Genomic DNA, 20,411 nt, shown 5'->3' on the forward strand with positions numbered 1-20,411 from the left:
CCTCCAGCCAAGGTACTGCTCAGCCATTGGGCATCAGCAACAGGGGCGGAGCCATATCCGAGGATTCGATTGGTTAGATCTCACCCACGATGGAGCTGTGGTTGAACGCTGGGCTCCCTGACTCCGCCTCCGGGCCAAAGTTCCGTTAACAGGTTCGGTTGCTCCCGAACGCCCTTTCGCCAAGGGGGCGGGGCGGATGGGAAGGTGTATGCGAGTGTTTCCCCTCCCCCTACGGGCCGCAGTCCACAGGGCCGCAGGGTGGGCGGAGAGTTGACGGTAGACTTGTTTCTCTTTTTTTTTTTTTTTTTTTTTTTTTTTAGTAAGCTTTACTCTCTTCTAATTGGTTGGCAGGCACCTGACTTTCGCCGCCCCTCCAGTCGCTCATTAACGTCTCGAGACGCAGGGTAATGACGTAGTGCCTCGACGTTCCACATCCAAGATGGCTGCTGTCAGGAAGGAGAGACGTCGCTAAGGGTTTTGCCTGAGGCGAGGGGTGAGTATTTAGCTGGCCCCGGGCAGCGCCGCCCACCTTCCGCGCACCTGGTGGTCTGAGTAGGGTATATCCCTACTGCCTGGGTTCTCTGGGAGCGTCCGGCTTCACGGCTTCCACCGCCTTCCTTCTAATCCCTGATGCACGTTGAAATTAGCAGGCGACGCAGTGTTGGAGGCGAGGGAGCTTCGGGAGAGGGTCTGCTACTCTGGGGTGCGCCGCTAATGCCTAGAATTGGAAGCCGACCTCGCAGAGGAAAGTGGTTGCGATTTGGGGAATTCCTAGCAGGTGATGGAGAGGGTAGGGGGCTTACACGCACATACCCTGTCTCAGACTGACCCGGTCATCCACGGCTTGTGAATCCCTCTGTTAATTAGGATTGAGACTTTGAAGAGAGTTCCATGACTCTTGGACCATGGAACAAAGATAGGACCAGTAATAAAAAGGGATTTCCTCGTTCTGGGTAAGACTCGTTCTTACCCAGACGTCATCCTCTCCTGGGTGATTTGATTGGTGTTAGGGGAACTGATCTTTAGTAAGTTGAGAACTGCATCTATATGTTAATCTGAAAAACGTTTAAACAGTTTAACCTTCGTAACGTATACTTGGTGGTGTTCTTTTTCCTCTTTTTTTTTTTAGAGCAAATCGTATTTTTTACTTATCCACACAGGGGTTATAAACACAAAAAGGCAGGACGTGGGGAAGGGGATGACACCGGAGCGTGGGTGTTCAGGGGGAGTACAGATATCTTTCAGAGCAGGGTATCAGCTGGGTGAAGGTTCAGGGGACAGGTCACTATGACTCTGCCTCTGATTCACTTGTCCTTATCTAAATTGGTATTATCTGCCAAGGCTACCTATTTACAAGGTCTATGACTACTCAGGCTGGTAAATTTCCACAAAAGCTGCCTGTTTACAATAGCTTATAGCCATCTGTTTCAATGTTTTTCCACAGAGACCCAAGACTTGGTGTTAGTATACACCAAGTATGACAGGCCTATTGCTGATTTTAGGCCTATGCCTGATTTTAGGCCTTCAGTGTGTAACCAGGGCTGCCCCTGACATCTCCTCCCTTCTCTAAGTATAGAAGGGCTGTGACAAATCTAATCTTGCCAAGGCGGGGATAGAGGCCTGACCTCCAGTAATTGAAGGGAACTTTGTAATGGCTCTGGTCCCCCTGTCTTGTCTTGGTGGTGTTCTTAACTTTGGACTACCAGTAAAACGCAGCTTTTCATAAGTCATTCAGTGTTTAAAATCAGTTACTACAGACTGGCTTTTTTTTTTTAAGTCAAAGTCTTCCTACATAACCCTGGCTGGTGTGTAGCTCTCTTTGTAAACTAGGCTGGCCTCCAACTCAAAGATACCCTCCTGCCTCTGCCTCCCAGAATGCTGAGGTTAAAATTTAAAAGGCATGTGCCATGAATCTTAGCTAAAGACTGGCTAAAATTAGGTTTTAAAGACAAACTTCACACTGGTGATAATCTTGATATATGTTGTTTAAAGAATAATTGGGCAGCATCTTGCAATTGTGGGTATGCATTATATTTTTTCAATGGGTGAGTCCATGAAAGTGTAGTGCTTTCAAGCCCCAATAACCAGAACATTATATGATACTTAATAAACTATATTGCTGATGAATCATAACAGTTGGGTAATGGCCTTAGTAATGTTGATAAGGATTTTGATTAAAATTGTAAATGTCAGCTAGGTGGTGGCTCACATCTTTAATTACAGTACCTGGGGGCTGAGACATGCAGATCTGTCTGAATTTAAGGCCAGCCTGGTATACAGATGGAGTTCCAAGACAGCCAAGGCTACATGGAAAGGCAGTGTCTCAAAAACAGAAAAGGGGGAGGGGAGAGAAGCTGTTAGTGTTGCCAAAATCCTTGTTTGCTAAGTAATCGAGGGCAAGTCAATAATTACCCATCATGGGAGGAGACCCCACCCTCATATGCATACACCAGAGTTTATTCCGCTGTGAATAGAGGGGTGCTGAACATAAGTACATTTAGATTTCAAGCGTATGTGTATCTAAGATAGGATGCGGTTGAGTTGATTTGTGTTCATATTACTAACCCAGACTTGTTGATTGGCAGGTTGATGTTGGCCTGAAGAAAGATCTTCCAAGGTAAGCTATGGGGTTGTGGTCTTGTCCTTACTCTGATTGATATTTGAATCAGGAAAAAAGTATCTAAGAACCATGTTTCTTTCAGCTAGAGTAATGCCTCAAAAACTAAGACTGTATACTGGGAGCTGGAGGGATGACTCAGTGACTGCTCTTCAGAGGACCCAGCACTCATGACTTAGCACTCATGTGGTGGCTCACAATGTCTGTAACGCTAATCTCAACAGATCTGACACCCACTTATGACCTCCAAAGGTACCAGGCATGCACATGGTACATAGACTTACCTGCAAACAAACACCTCATACCCCCCCTCAAAAAAAAAAAAAAAACCTTTGTATGGAGTATAGTTATTAAAAGAAAAGAAGAGATACTTACTTCTCCTGAAGAGTATTCAACTTTGGCTCTTAGCACCCAAACTCAACAACCACCTGGTAACTCCAGCCTCTGGCCTCTACTGGTGCCTGCACATGCCCACACACAGACACATGGCTTCAAATCTTATAAAAAGAACAGTGCTCCTCAATGTAATAAATGCACACAGGCTATGTAGTAAAAATAAGTAGCATGCTAGGTGATACTGAGATTTTTGTTGTCTTTGCAGTGCTCAAAGTCGAGTCTAGGTCTATGACAGACTAGACAAGCATTCTACCATTAAGCTACGTCCTTAGCTCCATAGAGTTTGGTTTTGTTTTGTTTGTTTTGTTTTTAAATTATTTATTTATTTTTTAAAATCAAATCATAATTTTTACTTACTCACACAGGGGTTATAAACACAAAAAGGCAGGACTTGGGGAAAGGGGATCACATCCGGAGCGTGGGTGTTCAGGGGGAGTACAGATATCTTTCAGAACAGGGTATCAGCTGGGTGAGTTCAGGGGACAGGTCACTATGACTCTGCCTATGGTTCACTGTTCTTATCTAAGTTAATATTAATCTGCCAAGGCTACCTATTTACAAGGTCTATGGCTACTCAGGCTCGTAAATCCATAGAGTTTGTAAAGGCAGAGGGAATAGACCCAAGCTGGCAAAGCATAACTTACTAAAAATGGTTTAGTTTATAGACTCGGGTACTATAAGATGAAGAAGACCTGTCCTGACAAAAGTGTGTCTGCAAAGCCTTATTGCATTTACAGACACGAAGTAGTGTGCAGATTGAGGAAGCACAGGACCTTAGGCAGAGTCAGCACGTCAGGCCTGTGTCTAACTTACTTGCTAACTCTGTATGCTCTTTGCTGTCTTTGGCTCCATTAACTTGAAATTCTCAGTGATAACTTCTGAGACTAAGAAAACATGTGACATGGTTACTACAAACTTTTGAACCATGACTGGATCATAGCTTCATAGCCAACCAACTCTTAACTCAAACACCACCACCACCACCACCACCACCCCCCCCCCCCCCCCCTCCCTCTCTCTCTCTCTCTCTCTCTCTCTCTCTCTCTCTCTCTCTCTTTCTCTCTCTCTCTTTCTCTCTCATACACACACTCACACAAGAGTAAACTTTGAAATTAAAATAAAAATATACAATAAAGTAATATAAGAGATGTAAGACAAACAAACAAATGCCACGACGTATGTGGTCCCAACACTTGGGAGGCAGAGACAGGTAGATCTCTGTGAGTTGGAGGCTAGTCTTGTCTACATAGTGAGTTCCAAGACTACCAGGATTGTATAGAGAGACTCTAGAAGGAAGGGGATGGGAGAAAAAAAATTATGCAAGCTATGGTGATAGATAGTTGAAATTCCAGCACTTGGAATGCTGAAACAGGATTGTGAATGCTGGGCCAGCCTGGGCTACAGGTGTGGAGCTGCCCCAAGATCCTCTTTTAGGAGCTACTTCCTCCCCCTTTCTCCAACTTTTCCTTTCTTCTCTCTTCCCCTGTCCTCCTTCCTCTCCCTCCCTCTCTCTCTCCTCTCTCTCCCTCTCCCCTCTCTCTCTCCCACTCTTCTCTCTCTCCTCCCTTCCCGCTCCCTCTCCCCGCGCCCCCCCCCCCCGTCGCCCTCTCTTCTCCTCCCTTCTCTTGGTCCGTCTGTGAAGTCCTAAAGACCAAACTAAAGGATCAGGGCGGCCGTGTGGCTGTCTTTGGGGATGACAACTAGGAAAGGAACGTGGCAAGCTTGGAGGTAGACAGTGCCTGACTGGCAGTCAGTGGTGTCGCTCAGGCACCTCACTTCTTGATAGTCATTGTACTTTTCCCTATGTGTGTCGTGATTCTGTGTAAGTGGTTTGATTTCTAAACCACTGCACTTATGTTCAGGTGTTCTTGGTTACTCTAGGATTCCAGTCTAGTGTAAGGACTCCTGGCCCCGAAGCGTTCACCTGATTCCCTCCTTGACTTACTGCTGGGTCAGAGAGAGCACCGTGACTACTTGTTTACCTCTGACAGGCACTAAACACAGATGGCTGTTTGCCTTATTTGCCATCTGTTTGTGTTTCAACCAAAGTTTAAGTATGTTGCAGGCACTTCCTCCGAAGTGCTTTGGCTGTATTATAATATAGTAAATATTTTTTGTCCCTAAAAAATAACAGTAATTCTCTATTCTCCTCTATATGCAGTCCATATTTTGAATTTCCCTAAATGTTGAGATTTTCTTTGATAGCTTGATAAAACAGCATCTACTCCAGACTTGCACATTGTACTGTTTCCTGTGCTCCCTCCTGACGTTTGATTTCTCATGATAGTAGCATTTTGAAGGAGTACAAATCATGTGTCTTTTTTAATTTTTGCTGTTTTAGTTTTGTTTTGTTGAGACAAGATCTCTATATAATCCTAGAACTCGCTGTGTAGACCAGGCTGGCCTCAAACTCACAGAGATCCTCACCTCTGCCTCCTGAGTGCTGGCACTGAAGGTGTGAGCCAGTGTGCCTGGCCTTCAAATCGTGTTTCTTGTCAAGCACCTCACCTTGTGCCATTTAACCTGCTCCACCACTACTTCCACGTACTGTGAGCTGAAGTCGGGTCTGAAGGCATGATCAGATATTGGTGATGCCTGTTGAGGGCAAGGACACAATGTAGGTAGACAGACGTATTGATTCAGTCCTGCACCCCATCATACAGTGTACTGTGGCAAGTTCTTAGGAGTTCTACATTTGAGCACTTTAAAATAGTTCCTTTTTTTAATAATAGCTATCAGTGCATATGGATCGATTTTATTTATAGATATAACTGTGTGCTCATGTGTTGTTTGTTCTTTATTTTATACGGTCAATCCTTTTTTTTGAACTTGCATTTTTATTGTATTTGTGTATAAGCATGTGCCTACATATATGTCTGCACCACATGCATGCAGTGCCCAAAGAGGCCAGAAGAGTGCTTTGGATGCCTGGAACTGAAATTAAGTGGTTGTGAACCACCATGTGAGTGCTAAGACTTAAATCCCAGTCTTCTGGAAGAGCAGCTAGTGACCTTAACCACTGAGCCATCTCTCCAGACCCTGTTTTTCTTATTAATGTTTGAGCTGTCCTTGTAAATGACCCTACCATGAATAATTCTGTGCTTATGTTTGCATGTTTGGAATGGTGTCTTCAGGAAGATTCCTAACAGTGGGATTGCTAGGTTTTAAAGAGCAAATATGTGTCCTTGTTAGATAATGCCGACTTTCTCTCCGTGATAGTTGTGCCATTTTGTACTCAGACCAGCAACTTAGGAGACCACTAGTTTCTCCCAGCCTTGCCTGCAGTAAATTGTTAAACTTGGATAATTGCCAGGTCAGGAGGTGAGAAGGGTGTTTGAATAGAATGGTTTCTGGAATTGTCTTAGCTATGTTGCTAAGTCAGCAGTCAGTCTCACATTAGCATGTAAATTATGAACTCAAACAGATGCCTTCTCCAGCTACTTAATTCTTCCTGCTGGGGGACAGATTAGATTCCCTTTAGAACAGCCAGGTGCCAGGAGCAGAGTGCTCTGCTCCATCATGTGTGCTTTTCCACCAGAAATGAGACTATCCCTGAAGAAGGTAGGCCTCTAGATGTGATGATGGCGGGCCTCTAGATGTGATGAAGGCAGGCCTCTAGATGTGATGATGGCGGGCCTCTAGATGTGATGATGGCGGGCCTCTAGATGTGATGATGGCGGGCCTCTAGATGTGATGATGGCGGGCCTCTAGATGTCATGATAGCGGGCCTCTAGATGTCATGATGGCGGGCCTCTAGATCTGATGATGGTAGGCCTCTAGATGTGATGATGGCGGGCCTCTAGATGTGATGATGGCGGGCCTCTAGATGTGATGATGGTAGGCCTCTAGATGTGATGATTGCAGGCCCCTAGATGTGATGATGGTAGGCCTCTGGCCTGAACCTGAAACTGAGTCTTTGCTCACTTGACTGCCTGATCCCACCACCTCATTTGGAGCTCTTCTACTGCCAGGGTAGAAGTGTTGCTTCTGAGCCACTTTACAAGGCATTGACTTGTGGTAGCCTTGGGTAAGCACCTAGCTTCCATTTTCTGTCAACCTGAGGCTGAGTGGTAGAAAAATAAAAAGATCTAAAGGAGATGGTTTCCTCATGGACCACTTCCACCCCATTCCCCACAGGCCAGAGACTTTGTGTAGGTGTGAGTTAAACCATCCTGTGACATTCATGAGCAAAACAAGTAAAGTAAAAACTGAAATCGGACCACTGGGTGCTAATGGTGGAGATGGGTGATGTGGGAGCATGCCATAGCGTGTCGGACAGGTCCAGGGTGTCCTGTAGCATGGAACCTAAGGCAGCAGCAGAGGCTTCATGTCACCGGGGGGAGGCAGGAAGCAAGGAGGCTGTACTTAAGCTTCCTCCAGCATTGTGTTTAGTTTTGACCCTGTAGACTTGAGGATGTGGAATGCTGTCCTAAACCACCATTAGCTCAGATTGATCAGTACTGGAGTCAACTAGGATGTGTATCAGGTGGACTTTGGAGCGGATAACCTGAACTTCTAGCTAGCGATCAGTAGTATGTTAGGGGATGAGGGGTCCTGCATCAGCCATGATTTCTGGTTGTAGATCATTTATAATTAGAATTATTAATAATGTGGCATCCTTTACAATTTTGCATCTTTTCTTTCTCTTAGGATTAAAACATTCCCGAGGCCCATTGGGGAAGAACCACCTACTTCAATAAATGAAGGAGAACAAAGAAAATTCAAGCCCTTCAGTCACATCATCAAACCTGGACCACACCAAGCCATGCTGGTACTGGGATAAGAAGGACTTGGCACATACACCCTCACAACTTGAAGGACTCGATCCAGCCACTGAGGCCCGGTACCGCCGAGAGGGGGCTCGCTTCATCTTTGATGTGGGCACACGTTTAGGGTTGTATCCTGAATCTCTGTGCGATCAGTTGTGAATAAACTCCCCATCACCAAGAATTAGATTAGTTATTGTAGATAAGTGTGCAGTCATTTATCTGCATTTGCACAGGTCTTAAGTACCTTTGAAGTACAAGTTGTCTAATTGGCTATTCAGGGATTCTCCGGTCTCTGATTTATCATTTAAATGTATATGTTCAGTTATTGAGCAAATAGCCACCTAGGGAGAAAGCCAACCCTATTGAGACCACAGCTCAAGCTGAGCTGGACGGTAGCACCAGCAGCAGGGACTGCAGTGGTGGCAGTGGTGGTGGTGGCAGTGCCCACACCTTTAATCCCAGCACTCAGGAGACAGAGGCAGGCCAGTCTCTGAGTTTGAAGCCTGGTGGTTTACAGAGTGAGTTCCAGGACAGCCAAGGCTACACAGAGAAGCCCTGTCTTAGTGGGCGGGGAGGGGGTGTGGCCACAACTCAAGTTTGGCAGTTTCACTCTGACACTAGAATTTAGATACCCTAAGATTCCTGTTTTACTAGGCAGCTGATTTTTTGATGTTGTCTGTTTTTATTGCTTTTTTGAATTAGCTAAGAACATAATTTGTAGCCATTCCTAGCTAAAGCCTTAACCAGAACGACAGACACTATGACACCCTGGCAACTGGAATCATTTATTTTCACCGATTTTATATGTTTCATTCCTTCAAACAATTTCCAAGATACGTAAGTAAATTTGGCATGCTGCTCTCTCTACTCACTGGAGATAATAGCCAGTGGGTCTTTTCATCTTACTTTCCAGAAAGTGCTTGTTTTCATGTGGTACATGCTATACATAAACAAATTCCACTTTGAATTGTGTTGTTTCTAATTAACCTTGTTGAAATCTTTATTTTTTGTGGGTCGTATGGACAATAGTCTTACTATACTTTGTAACGGTTTTCTAGGTGGCTGGTTTTGTTGATGGCTGTTCTGAATTAGCTAAGAACATATCTGTAGCCATCTACGTCTGCTTTTTATCTTCCCCAGCATACTGCCTGGGTTTAAGTGAGGCTGTGACTGAGTTGTGCAGATGGACTGTGGTCCTCAAGTGGAATAGTGATCATGTCTAGGAATCAGCTCACGCAAGGGAGAGGGTGAGGGCCGGGAGAGAGCTTTGTGTCCAGTGCTTACGGCGGAGATGGGCTAGGACAGCAGATGAAAAGAAATGGCTCAAGCAGGTGCAGAAGGAGGCAACCAGCTAGTCAGGAGCTCCACTCGGCTTGCCAGGAGTACGTACTGTCCTACAGAGGACCCCATTTCAATTCCCAGCACCTGAAATTCCAGTTTCAGGAACTATGCCTCCGTCTTCTGGCCTCCAAGGTCACGTGCATGCATGTGTTGTACATACGGACATGCAGGCAAAATACTGATACATGTAAGAGAAAAGACCCTTCATGGAAAGGTGAGCTGAGTCAGACCTTTAATACCTGAGTAAGTCTCTAGTACCTGTCCCCTTGATGGCTTGTGAGGTTCTTAAAGGAAGCAATAGCGGTGTCACCTTCAGCCACTGGCAGAGTGTCTAACGTCCAGTGCAATCGGAATTGTATGACAAGCATGCTGTGGAGATTTAAAGGGACCCAGAAGCAACTGGAAGGACTCTGACTTGGTCCTTTGTTGCTGTAACAGAAAACTTTAGACTAAGTAATTTATAACAGAAACATAATTTCTCTCAGACCTGGAAGTTGGAGATTCAAGGTACTGACAGATGGAGTGTTTGGTAAGAGCCCCTTCTTCATAGGAAGTGTGCCTTCCTGCTGTGTCCTCAGGGAGAGGTAGGGAGGTACAGACTCCTTCAGACCTCTTCCAGAAGGACAGTAGTCCTATCCTTCTGGGGATTAGTTTCAGTATGTAAATTGGGGAGCAGAGTGGGGTCCACACATTAGATCATAGCAGGAAGGCCAGCAAGTGTGGACTGACAGATTGAACTTGCTGTTTGCAGAGCAGGAGAAGGAGGAAATTGATCCCAGGACTTCATTCCTTTCTCTCTTTTCTTTGTTTTATGACAGTTATCTGGGAAAAATCATTTTTCTTCTTTTTGTTGCAGGCCGGGAGCTCAAACCTAGGGTGCCATGCATACTAGGCGAGTGCTATACTAATGAAGCAGAACCTGAAGACTGAATTTAACTGCTTTACAGAGCCACTCATTTTTAGGGATGTAACGTGTCCCTCAGGCTTTTAGAGTGTTGGGATATTTGGAAGTGAACTGGGGAAAGGAGACTGAGGCCTAGCTAACTGTAAAGGTCAAAACATTCTTGTGTTGTCCCCATGGAATCTCGGCTAACCAGTTACAAGCATTTATTCTTCTTTTAGGTGACAGGAGCTTGTTGTCTCTTTCTGGCTGGGAAAGTAGAAGAAACACCAAAAAAATGTAAAGATATCATCAAAACGGCTCGTAGTTTATTAAATGATGTCCAGTTCGGCCAGTTTGGAGATGACCCAAAGGTAAGGATTTCCCGCCTTCAGATCCAACCACCAGGAGTGCTAGCAAGGGCTCCAGCCACAGTGCCTGCTGGTGCTTGGGTTCCTAAGAGAAGGCCTTATGGAAAAGCCTCTCTGGCCTTGTAAGGGAAAGTCTTATGGCCTAGGCTTGCCCAAGTACTCCTGATGTGCTGGACAGCACCCGAGGAACTGGCAGCACATGAATTCAGCCGACTCTGGTCCACACCTGGATTGTTTCTGGCTCAAGACATGCACTGTTGCGTTTGCTTCTTTGTTCATTTTGTATTTGTTTCGCGTGAATGCCTATAGAGGTCAGAAGAGACCAGAGAGAGGGTTGGCTTTCTCCATCCATAGTGCAGTACCGGGATTCAAACCTAGGTGGTCAGGCTTAGAAGAGGAACCTTAACTGCTGAACCGTCTGACCACCCTGTGTCTTTGCTTCTTAAGAGTCTGGAAAGAACCATGCTTGTAACAATTTTAGGAATGATTGAATCTTGGAAATGAAAAGGCCTGTGCACACAGTGTGGCTCCTGAGCCATGTTTGCTCTCTCATGTGGCATCCAGTGGGAAGGAACTCCGGGGTTGCATTTTTCAATGATCTATGGTCCAGCTGGCAGAGAGGATCACACCTCCAGTGGGAGGCTGACAGGAGATCACTGTTTGAGACTAGCCTTACTATAGAGTGAGTTCCAGGTCAGTCTGAGCGCCTGCCTCAAAATTCCAAACAAAAGTGGAACTACCGAGAAAGCTCGGTGGATACGGGTGCTTATTGTCCCCTAAGTCTAGGGACCTAAATTTAACCCCCAAAACCTATGTAAAGACGAGTACACAAAACCAGAGCCATGTGCCACATGTTCTCTGATCTCCAAATACACAGACATACACTCAAGGACAAACTCACATCACATCATGTATGCACATACGTGTATGTGCTCGATAAACTTAAAGGTCTGGTTTTCAAAGGTAGCCTGTGTATTTGCCGTAATAATGCCACTAAGGCGTTTTGCTCCTTGGCTTTTTTTTAGGTTGTCTCTGACTAGTTTGTGTCCTGTCTCCGGGTGGTTTAGATCACTACTGTGTGCCATGTAACAGGCTGGATGGAGGAGGGAAGGAGCAGGGGGCTGCTGGAGTAGACTAGGGGAGCCGCAGAGAGAGGCGGATGGGCGTGATCAGTTCTTCCACACTTGCTGTTCACAGGAAGAAGTCATGGTGCTGGAGAGGATCTTACTGCAGACCATAAAGTTTGATTTACAAGTAGAGCATCCGTACCAGTTCCTACTCAAATATGCAAAGCAGCTCAAAGGTAATGAGGCGGGTGGGCGGGTGGTACGTGTTGTCTGTAGTGCTGGGCGTGGAGGCAAGTGCTCTGCCTCTGACCGCATCCCGGTTGTTCCATACAGTCTTGGCATTCTGAAATCAAGTCTTCTCGTTTGACAGTATTCAGATTGTTTCTCAAAAGAGGAAAACAAAAAGTTGTGTGTGTCGTGTACCCAGGGCATGGCTCACTCAGCCCGTGCAGCCGTGGAGCTGTTAATGCTTTTCCTTTATGCAGAAACAGGTTCTGTCACCCTGTTGCCAAGTGATAGGAGACAGGGAAATGAGTCAGGATTTTAAATAGACTAATAAAATTAGCCTTGGAGCCATGGTTCCCATAAATGGTTGCTCAGTGGAGGTCACGGAAAGAGTGCCAAGAGGTAGGCTGTGAGCCTGTGGCGTTTGATGTCATTTTCTATACAGAAACTCTTTGCTCTGCAGACACACAATAGATTTTTAGTAACTTCTTGTCACTTCCTATGAGTTATTTTTTTCCACTATTTACAGTAACTTGCCCTTTTTGCCCCCATTTCTAGGTGATAAAAACAAAATTCAGAAGTTGGTTCAGATGGCATGGACATTTGTAAATGACAGGTATGTTCAGATGACGCTTGAATTGATGTTTTAAATGACTCAAGTATATGGACCATTTAGTCCAAATCTCTCATCTCTTAAAGTAGAAGAAATTGACGAAATTGACTTGCCCAGAGCTGACTCCAGGTCATCTGCTTCTCCACATGGGTTTCCCTCACCTGTGGCTTTAGTGTGCTGTTGGAGGAAGTGAAGCCTGTGTAACGAGCAGGTGCTGGACAGCTCAGGGCCGTTTGTCTCTTGTAATGGTTTTAGAGCTTTAAATGTCCTTAGTGAGCCAGTGGCTGGAGTTGCTAATAGTTGCACTCCATGGCCTGCAGAGAAGCCTCTGGAATCTGACTTGGAAGCTGCCTGAGCAACGACGCTGGTCCATCTGCAGATAGCACTGTCCGGGTTCTCTAAGCTAGACAGAGGACGCAGCCTGCTCCCATCTGTCCCGCTGTGCAGCATTCTGAAGTGGGCTGCGGTCCTGTCTCTAAAGAGCAAGGCAGTAACCATGGCGTACAGCAGCTCGTTCAGACACTTACAAACCTCTTTCTCAATACGTAATGTGTTTGGTTCTCGTAGGGAGTTAAACTGACTACTTGCTAAGTATGACATCTAATTTCTGTGTGTTGTTTTGGTCATGAGTGTTAGCTATCACAACACAAACCATCGTTTTCTGTCCCTGCTGACCCAGTCTCTGCACCACCCTGTCACTGCAATGGGAGCCGGAAATCATAGCTGTCGCAGTCATGTACCTTGCGGGACGTTTGTGCAAATTTGAAATCCAGGAGTGGACGTCCAAACCCATGTACAGGAGATGGTGGGAGCAGTTCGTTCAGGATGTCCCTGTTGATGTTCTGGAAGGTACTGGCACGGCGAGCTTTCCTAAGAATGGTGGTGGAAGAGTGAGTGGACTTGCCCAGACCATTTGCTGTCCTGGTTTTTCAATAGCATCTTTATTGTTATCTAATATGATTTTCTTTTGTCTGCACATGCGGCTTAATGAGCTAAACATAGAGCCCAGTTTTATACACAGCAAAGAGGGGGTGAATGTTCAAAATGTTAAAAGTTCAAAATGCAGTTGCTGCCTATTAGTTCTTGTAAGAATTAGAGGTGATTATTTTCTTTACTAGGTAAAATTTGGTTTAAAATGTTGATTTGTGGTAAATGTAACGTTACTGTCATTTAGACATCTGCCACCAAATCCTGGACCTTTACTCACAAGGGAAACAGCAGATGCCTCATCACACCCCTCATCAGCTGCAGCAGCCTCCATCTCTTCAGTCTACACCACAAGTGCCCCAGGTGCCACAGTCCCAACCATCTCAAGGCTCTGAGGCAGCCCAGCCTCAGCAGAAGGACTCACAGCAGTCAGCCCAGCAGCAGCAGCAACAAGCACAGCAGCCCAAGAAACCGTCCCCTCAGCCCAGTCCTCCCCGACAGGCCAAGCGCGCTGTGGTGAGTGGGCTTGCAGTTGGCAGCATTGCACTTTAACGCTAGCTAGCACATGTTTAAGGGGTTCTGTGAATGCCCAAAGTAAGAGGTGAGCCCGCCGAAACTTAGTTAGACTGTGCATCCAGAGTCGGGAAGTTAGCTGGGAGGACTCTGCCCTTCTGCTGCAGCCTCCCTGCCTCTCTCACAGTGGCCTCTGAACCCTGTGGGACCCGGTCTCGTGTGGCCTGGAGTACTTGTACAGTTGGTGGTGGGGCACTGTCTCCCTCATGGCAGCAGTCTGACATGCACCGAGGGGCCACGGGGTGCCTTCTGTCGGGTGCCATGCTCTGCTGCTGTCACTGCCCTCCTTCACCCACGCTCCGCTCCGCTTACAGCTGTGCTTGCTTTCTTAACAGGTGGTTTCTCCCAAGGAAGAGAACAAAGCCACAGGTAAGTGGTTTTCAGTTTCGCCTGTCTGCAAACTCTCAGATGCAGATCAGCCTTATCTAGAGCCCATGAGTACTTTTGTCTGCCAGCAAGGCTGCTGTTGTCTCCGCACGTCACCAGACTGTATTTTTAGATTGTATTTTGACAAAAGGTGTCAGTAAGTAGAGACATTGCTGGCAGTAAAAATATGTGCTTAGAAATACCTGTGCAGATGTAGTCATGAGGGAGTGACTTTTGCAGGGCTCTTTATCATGAGAGATGAATTAAGTCCATCCTAGAAGACAAGAGTGCAGGCCAGAGACTCGCCTGTGGGCATCCAGAGGACACAGATGGCTCCCTCACATCCTGGATACTTAAGACAGCCAAAGCACTTTTTAATGTTGGTGGCATTTGTACTTTCACAAGTCACTTAATATGTTTTAATACTGGGAACAGTCAGGAAGTAGGATTTGAAGGACTCCAGAACAGGAAATGAGACCCGACCTGTTGCCTGTGTCAGTGTCCTAAGCTCTGGAGAGTCACGGTGCGTCTTCACTTGTTCCTGTTGCTTATTTGAAGGTCTCGCTGAATAATTCATAAAACTGTTGTGAGATCTTCAAGTTAATGCTGTATTTCCTCAGCCTCTCTGGGAGAATGAGGACTTTAGTACGGGTGAATGAGGACTTTAGTACGAGAAAATGAGGAGTTGAGTACGGGAGAATGAGGAGTTGAGTACGGGAGAATGAGTTTTGGCTCCAGTCACAGGCATTGAGTATATAAGAAACAGTGTGAGCGGTGACCCGTGTCACGTGGGGTGTGCAGTCAGGGTGAGCAGCTGTGCTTCTGGGAGACTGAGAAGCTGCCCCACGGTGACCATGAAGGAAGGGCCTGCCTCTGAGCAGCCTGAGCACTGAGATGGAACGATGCAGGGAGCCAAGAATGGAGAGTGGAGCCAGACAGGCAGAGGAGGCTCATCGGTGTGCAAAGAATGCTCCCTCGCAGAGGGCTCAAAGGACGGGCTTGCAGTCCTAAGATGGGTCAGAGAGCAGATCCCATGGAGAATCGGGGGGCCCATGTGTAAGTGTTGCTGCTGATGGTTTCATGCAGGTGAGTGGCAAGATCAGCCTATGTGCAGACTGCACATGCGCAGTCAGGTTCCTGATGCCTAGGGATGGGGAGATCCGGGGCACACCTTGGCAGTGGCCATCAAGCCAGACAGTGGAGATCCACTGTTGATGTGGGAGCTCCCCATGCTGTACAGCCATAAGAACAGCCACTGGGGCCAGGCTGGCCCTTGGCTGTCATCCTGTGACAGTCAGCACAAAATCTTCACGCTTTCAAGGCTTTGCTTAGTTACTTCTGCTTTTGCCTTTTGCTGTTTTGTTTTGAGACAGGATCTCACTAGGTAGCTCTACCTGGCCTGGAACTCACTCTGTAGACCAGGCTAGCCTAGATCTCATAGAGGTCCACCTGCCTCTGCCTCCCAAGTGCAGTAAGAGAATATAGAGTTATGCATAGGATTTTCTATTGAGTACATGGTGAAATAAAGTGTTGGGATGTCATATTAAATGAGATAGTATAGCCTGTATTTTCACTTGGTGGAGGGAAAGGTGTGTGGCTTTCACACAGCTGGCGGCAGCTGTCATGGAGACAGCTTTAGTTGTCCTGGCTGTGGGGAGATGAGGTCAAGAAAGATGCTCACTTGCGGGTCCAGGGGCACAGCATGTAGTCGGGGCTGTGGTGCTAGGGGAGAGCTGAGGCCTAGAAGTTTAGTTCTTTGTGCAAGCTGAGCCTATTCTCCCAGCCCCTCCAGAGGACCCTGAGCTCAAGGCCGTCCTGGGGCTGCATAGTGACACCATGTCTAACGCTAAACATCTAAAGGAAAGAGTGCACCTGTACCACAGGGAGGGCCCCTGGGCTGAGGAAGAAGAGGATGGGGTGAAGGGCTTTCTGGGCCTGAAGCTAGCCAGTGTTGGAGTCCTGTGAAAGTGGTCAACAGTGTGAGAAAGAAACGAGAGAAGGACCAGAGCCGAGCTGCTCTATAGTTCAGGATAGAAGCCCCACAGAAACAAACAGGATGAAGCTCAAGGTCACCCATGAGCTTCCTGCCTGCTTAAGGTCTAGTGACCTGCCACTTCCTGTGGGAACTGGTAGTGCAGGATCTGCCTGAGGTGGTGCCACTTCCTGCACCTGGCTTGGTGCTGTCCAACCTTCGAGGTCTCTCCTCCACTCACGTGCCTCCAGGTCTCCCTGTCCGCAGTTAATGCACTGCTAACAAACTGCCAGCTGAAACCAATACTTGAGAGAGAGAAAGTAGACTTAAGGATTGTCTCATAAGCACCAGGGTCTGGTGACGTGATACTGCATTCGAGCTTGTCCACTTTCTGAGCCCTCACCGCCCATCCAAGTTATTGAAGAACTTGTGACAGAGTGGCCTGGCCATGTGCTGACAAAGCAGTCAGCTGACCTTGTGTGTTGGGGAGGTGTCTGAGCTGTGCTGTAACTCTTACCAGGATTAGTGGTGCGATCGTGACTTTTTAATCCCTTTTCCTTTCAGAACCACCACCACCACCTAAAATTCCCAAACTTGAGGCTACTCACCCACCATTGCCTCCAGCACACCCACCTCCAGGTATGTACCTGCTGACATTACGTGCCAGGGCCTTTGGGACCGTCCACTGGAAGGATGACTTAGAGGGTTGTACAGAGTAGCTGTGTGCAAGGAGCCTTTCAAACTGCTGTCTCCCAGCTAGGTATGTGTAGATGGTGTAGACCTGCTGAGTCAGCACACCCTGACCAGCTGCAGCCAGAAATACGGGATTGCCTGAGGTAAATGAATTTTAGAGAAAACACGAACGGCTGAGAAATGCTTATCCAGACCTGGACAGAGTTGCTCTTAGGGTGCAGTCTCTCACCTGCTTCCTGTTGGCAGGATGTCGTCGTTACAGTGTGTTACGAGGAGTGAGCAGTTGTTCCGAGTCACTGGAGAGTAACGTAAAGTGTGTAGAGGTCTCAGCAGTACGTGAGACTGGGAGACTTCCCAGACAGCTTTCTTTACCTGTCTTCCTCTTCAGAAACTGGCTCAGGAAAGCTGGAGTGTGCAGGGCGCTATGCTTCTTATAGCTGGGTGCACTCACAGACGGTTGCTGTGCTTGACAGCTCCAGCTCTGGAGCTCGTGTGTCTGGAGCTCGTATAGAGCACACAGCTGACGAGGAGCTTTCTCTGTTCCAATCCAATCACAGACGCTTGAGGTCTGTGAGGATAGGAGTGAAGTGTTCTACCTGGAGCACAATCCCAAGTCCCCAGTTGAAAAGGCACAGCATCTCAGTGAGTGGTCCACAGTGCCGTGCTTAGCTTGGGTGGGGTGTGGCACATGGAGGGAGCCGAAGGAAGCCAGCAAGTTGTTCTTGCCCGTGCTCAGGGCGAGACAGAAGCTACTATAGGTACCTCAGGTTTTGTCCCTACCCTGCAGAGCACAAGAGTTATTGTTCAGAGCAGCCCAGGACATAGGCAGTACCTGGGCCAGATCAGCTCCAGAAGGACCTGGTTTAAGACCAGGACCTTGCAACCATTGCTCTTCTGTAGGGAGATGTGGCAGCAAAGAGATGAGTGGGCTATGTTGTGGGTACTCCCTCAGACAGTCCCTGGGAGTCTGTGGGAGCTGTCTTTGTAAGATTAGAGGAGTCATCAGTGGCAGAGAGAAGCAGAGCTCTAAGACCTGATGACACACTAAATCTGTGCCGCCTGCCCTTAGGACCCAGCAGCGGTCTTTCACACAGGGCTCCTGGAGAGCTGGCAGTGCTCTTGACTGCTCACTCCCCTTTAGGGGGTGTCTGTAGCCAGCAGGTTTCTCCTGGGATTGGTGTTCCTCCTGAACAGCTTTGTGAAGGGACACTATTTTACGTGTACAGGTGCTTTGCTTGCTTGTGTGTCTGTGCAACACATACGTGCCTGGTTCTCACGGAGGTTAGAAGAGGGCATTGGATTCCCTGGAACTGGAGTTAGACAGTTGTGAGCTTCTGTGTGTAGGTGCTGGTAACTGGGTCCTCTGCAAGAGCAGCGAGCGCTCCTAACTCCCAAGCCACTTCTCCAGCCCAGGACACAATTTTTGAGTGCATTGTGATAGTGATTAGGAGTGGAGGGTTCTGGGATCTTTTCCAGAGGTCTAACCATGACCCAGGGATCACAAGCCAAAGCCTACAGTGAGGTTTTCGGGGAGCAGAACCTTTAGTTCTGAGCCATGGGCAGATCTGCGGTCACTGTGGACTCAGGTCTCAGGAGCGCTACTGCTCCTCCTCTGGATCTTTGTCCTTTTAGTAAAATAGACAGAAAGGCCACTTCTGTGGAATGCTGGTTTCCGTTTGACTTTTCTGTCATCTCTGTCATTGACAGGCTCAGGATTCAGGAGTGGAGACTGGTCAGAAGCCCCAGCTGTTTGTGCTAGGAGAGATGAGCTGGGCTGAGTCTGCTTGTGCTTTGTGTACCCAGTAATGGGAGAGAGGATCTGGCCCCGCTGGGGACAGTATAGAAGGCCTATTGGATGGGTCACAGGCAGGAACGAATGGCCTCTAGGCTTATTGGGCCACAGAGGTAGTAGCCATTCTTCGCTCTACAGTAAAGTGGCCTTGGGAGGTGGCAGTACCTCCCCCAGTGCCCATGAAGAGTTAGGCTGCCAGGGGGTACCTAAAAGCTGCTTGGTCCTCTTGGTACCAGGGCTTCCTACTCCGGAACACTTGGGCCAGCAGCTGCACCATTCCTCCGGTTGAGCATTGACATCTCTTTCTTCTACAGACCGGAAGCCTCCCCTCGCTCCTGCCTTAGGTGAGGCTGAAGCAACTGGTCCTGTGGAAACGAGTGACCTCCCCAAAGTCCAGATCCCTCCTCCAGCCCACCCGGCCCCTGTGCACCAGCCCCCACCGTTGCCACACCGGCCCCCGCCCCCACCGCCCTCCAGCTACATGACTGGGATGTCCACCACCAGCTCCTACATGTCAGGAGAGGGCTACCAGAGCCTGCAGTCCATGATGAAGACGGACGGGCCCTCCTACGGTGCCCTGCCCCCAGCCTACGGGCCACCTGCTCACCTAACCTACCACCCCCATGTCTACCCTCCCAACCCACCGCCACCTCCTGTTCCTCCACCCCCAGCTTCCTTCCCCCCACCCACCATTCCTCCCCCTACCCCAGGCTACCCTCCCCCTCCCCCTACCTACAACCCCAATTTTCCACCCCCACCCCCACGCTTGCCCCCAACTCACGCAGTCCCTCCTCACCCTCCTCCAGGCTTGGGTTTGCCACCAGCCAGCTACCCACCTCCAGCTGTCCCCCCTGGGGGGCAGCCCCCTGTTCCCCCACCCATCCCCCCACCGGGCATGCCGCCTGTTGGGGGGCTAGGGCGGGCAGCCTGGATGAGATAACGTGATGCCTTCCCCCCCCCTTTTTTTATTCTTTTGAGAATTGTTTTCCAACTTGAAGAGTAGACTGAGGGGGCGGCAGCAGGGTTCCTTGTATATGCTAGACAGTTGCAGTGAGGGAGGGGTGGCCCTGGGGTGAACTGTGTGCCCTGGGCAGTGCTTGTTGTGGTGTGATCACATCCAGTCTCCAATGCCGTCTGTGTCCTGCGCTGGGTTACTTTATACTAGTGAAGACGTTAAGTAGCCACATTGGCTCAGTTAACAGCTTCAGTGAGGAGTGACTGACCCTCTAGAAATCAGTGCCTAATTTTCCTGGGAACTAACTTTTGGTATCCATGTCCTCCTGTCTGCTGTTGTCCTTCCATTCTGTGGCTTTTCTCTGTGGCCCCTAGTAGGTGAAGCGAGTCCCCATTTAGCTTGTAACTGTCCTCTGTTGTCATCTGGGGGTGCTGCCTTGCCAGGTGGCTGTCTCCTTCCCTCCGGGGAGAAAGGAGGTGTGTACTTGGAAAATAATGTATGTTTACATCTCTTTGCAAAAGTCTTGTACATAGAGAGATATTTTTTAAGCGTGAATGTAACAACATACTGTGAATTCCATCTTGGTTACAAATGAGAATCCTTCAGTCAGTTACCCAAATAAAATCAGTTCTGAAACTACCCTGTTTGTGTGTGACCTGTGTAGAGCGTCTGTGCGCCGGTCGCTCTGTGCCATGGCCTGTGCCTCCTTTGGAGGAACCGGTGTTCTGGGCTACACAAGCTTCTGGAAGGGTCGGGGCTGGAAATGCTCTTGTTCTTGGCCTAAGAGTAACCATGAGTGGTCTACACTGTCCAGCAAGAGTCTTCACTGTCTGCCCAACCAGCCGTCAGCTCAC

The 20,411-nt window shown here is 48.1% G+C and overlaps 1 protein-coding gene across 1 annotated transcript; it reads left to right on the forward strand.

Annotated features, from left to right (window-relative positions):
* Positions 1–351: 351 nt before the first annotated feature.
* Positions 352–20,196, forward strand: Ccnk (cyclin K). Its single transcript, XM_028764495.1, has 12 exons — positions 352–493; positions 2,586–2,617; positions 7,664–7,910; positions 8,538–8,619; positions 10,246–10,377; positions 11,572–11,677; positions 12,225–12,282; positions 12,959–13,128; positions 13,454–13,722; positions 14,115–14,148; positions 16,682–16,756; positions 18,917–20,196. The coding sequence occupies exons 3-12, from the start codon at positions 7,714–7,716 to the stop codon at positions 19,540–19,542; spliced, it is 1,749 nt and encodes a 582-aa protein (XP_028620328.1). The 5' UTR covers positions 352–493; positions 2,586–2,617; positions 7,664–7,713; the 3' UTR covers positions 19,543–20,196.
* Positions 20,197–20,411: the final 215 nt, after the last annotated feature.

Source organism: Grammomys surdaster, unplaced genomic scaffold (assembly GCF_004785775.1).
Source record: "Grammomys surdaster isolate TR1022 unplaced genomic scaffold, NIH_TR_1.0 144, whole genome shotgun sequence".
Classification (NCBI taxonomy): Eukaryota; Metazoa; Chordata; class Mammalia; order Rodentia; family Muridae; genus Grammomys; species Grammomys surdaster.

Coding starts and splice junctions, on each gene's coding strand:
- Ccnk (XM_028764495.1), top strand. CDS start 7,714: ATGAAGGAGAACAAAGAAAATTCAAGCCCTTCAGTCACATCATCAAAC. Junction 7,911..8,537: donor GTGGGCACACGTTTAGGGTT/GTATCCTGAATC, acceptor CCAGAACGACAG/ACACTATGACACCCTGGCAA. Junction 13,129..13,453: donor CCCTGTTGATGTTCTGGAAG/GTACTGGCACGG, acceptor ACTGTCATTTAG/ACATCTGCCACCAAATCCTG.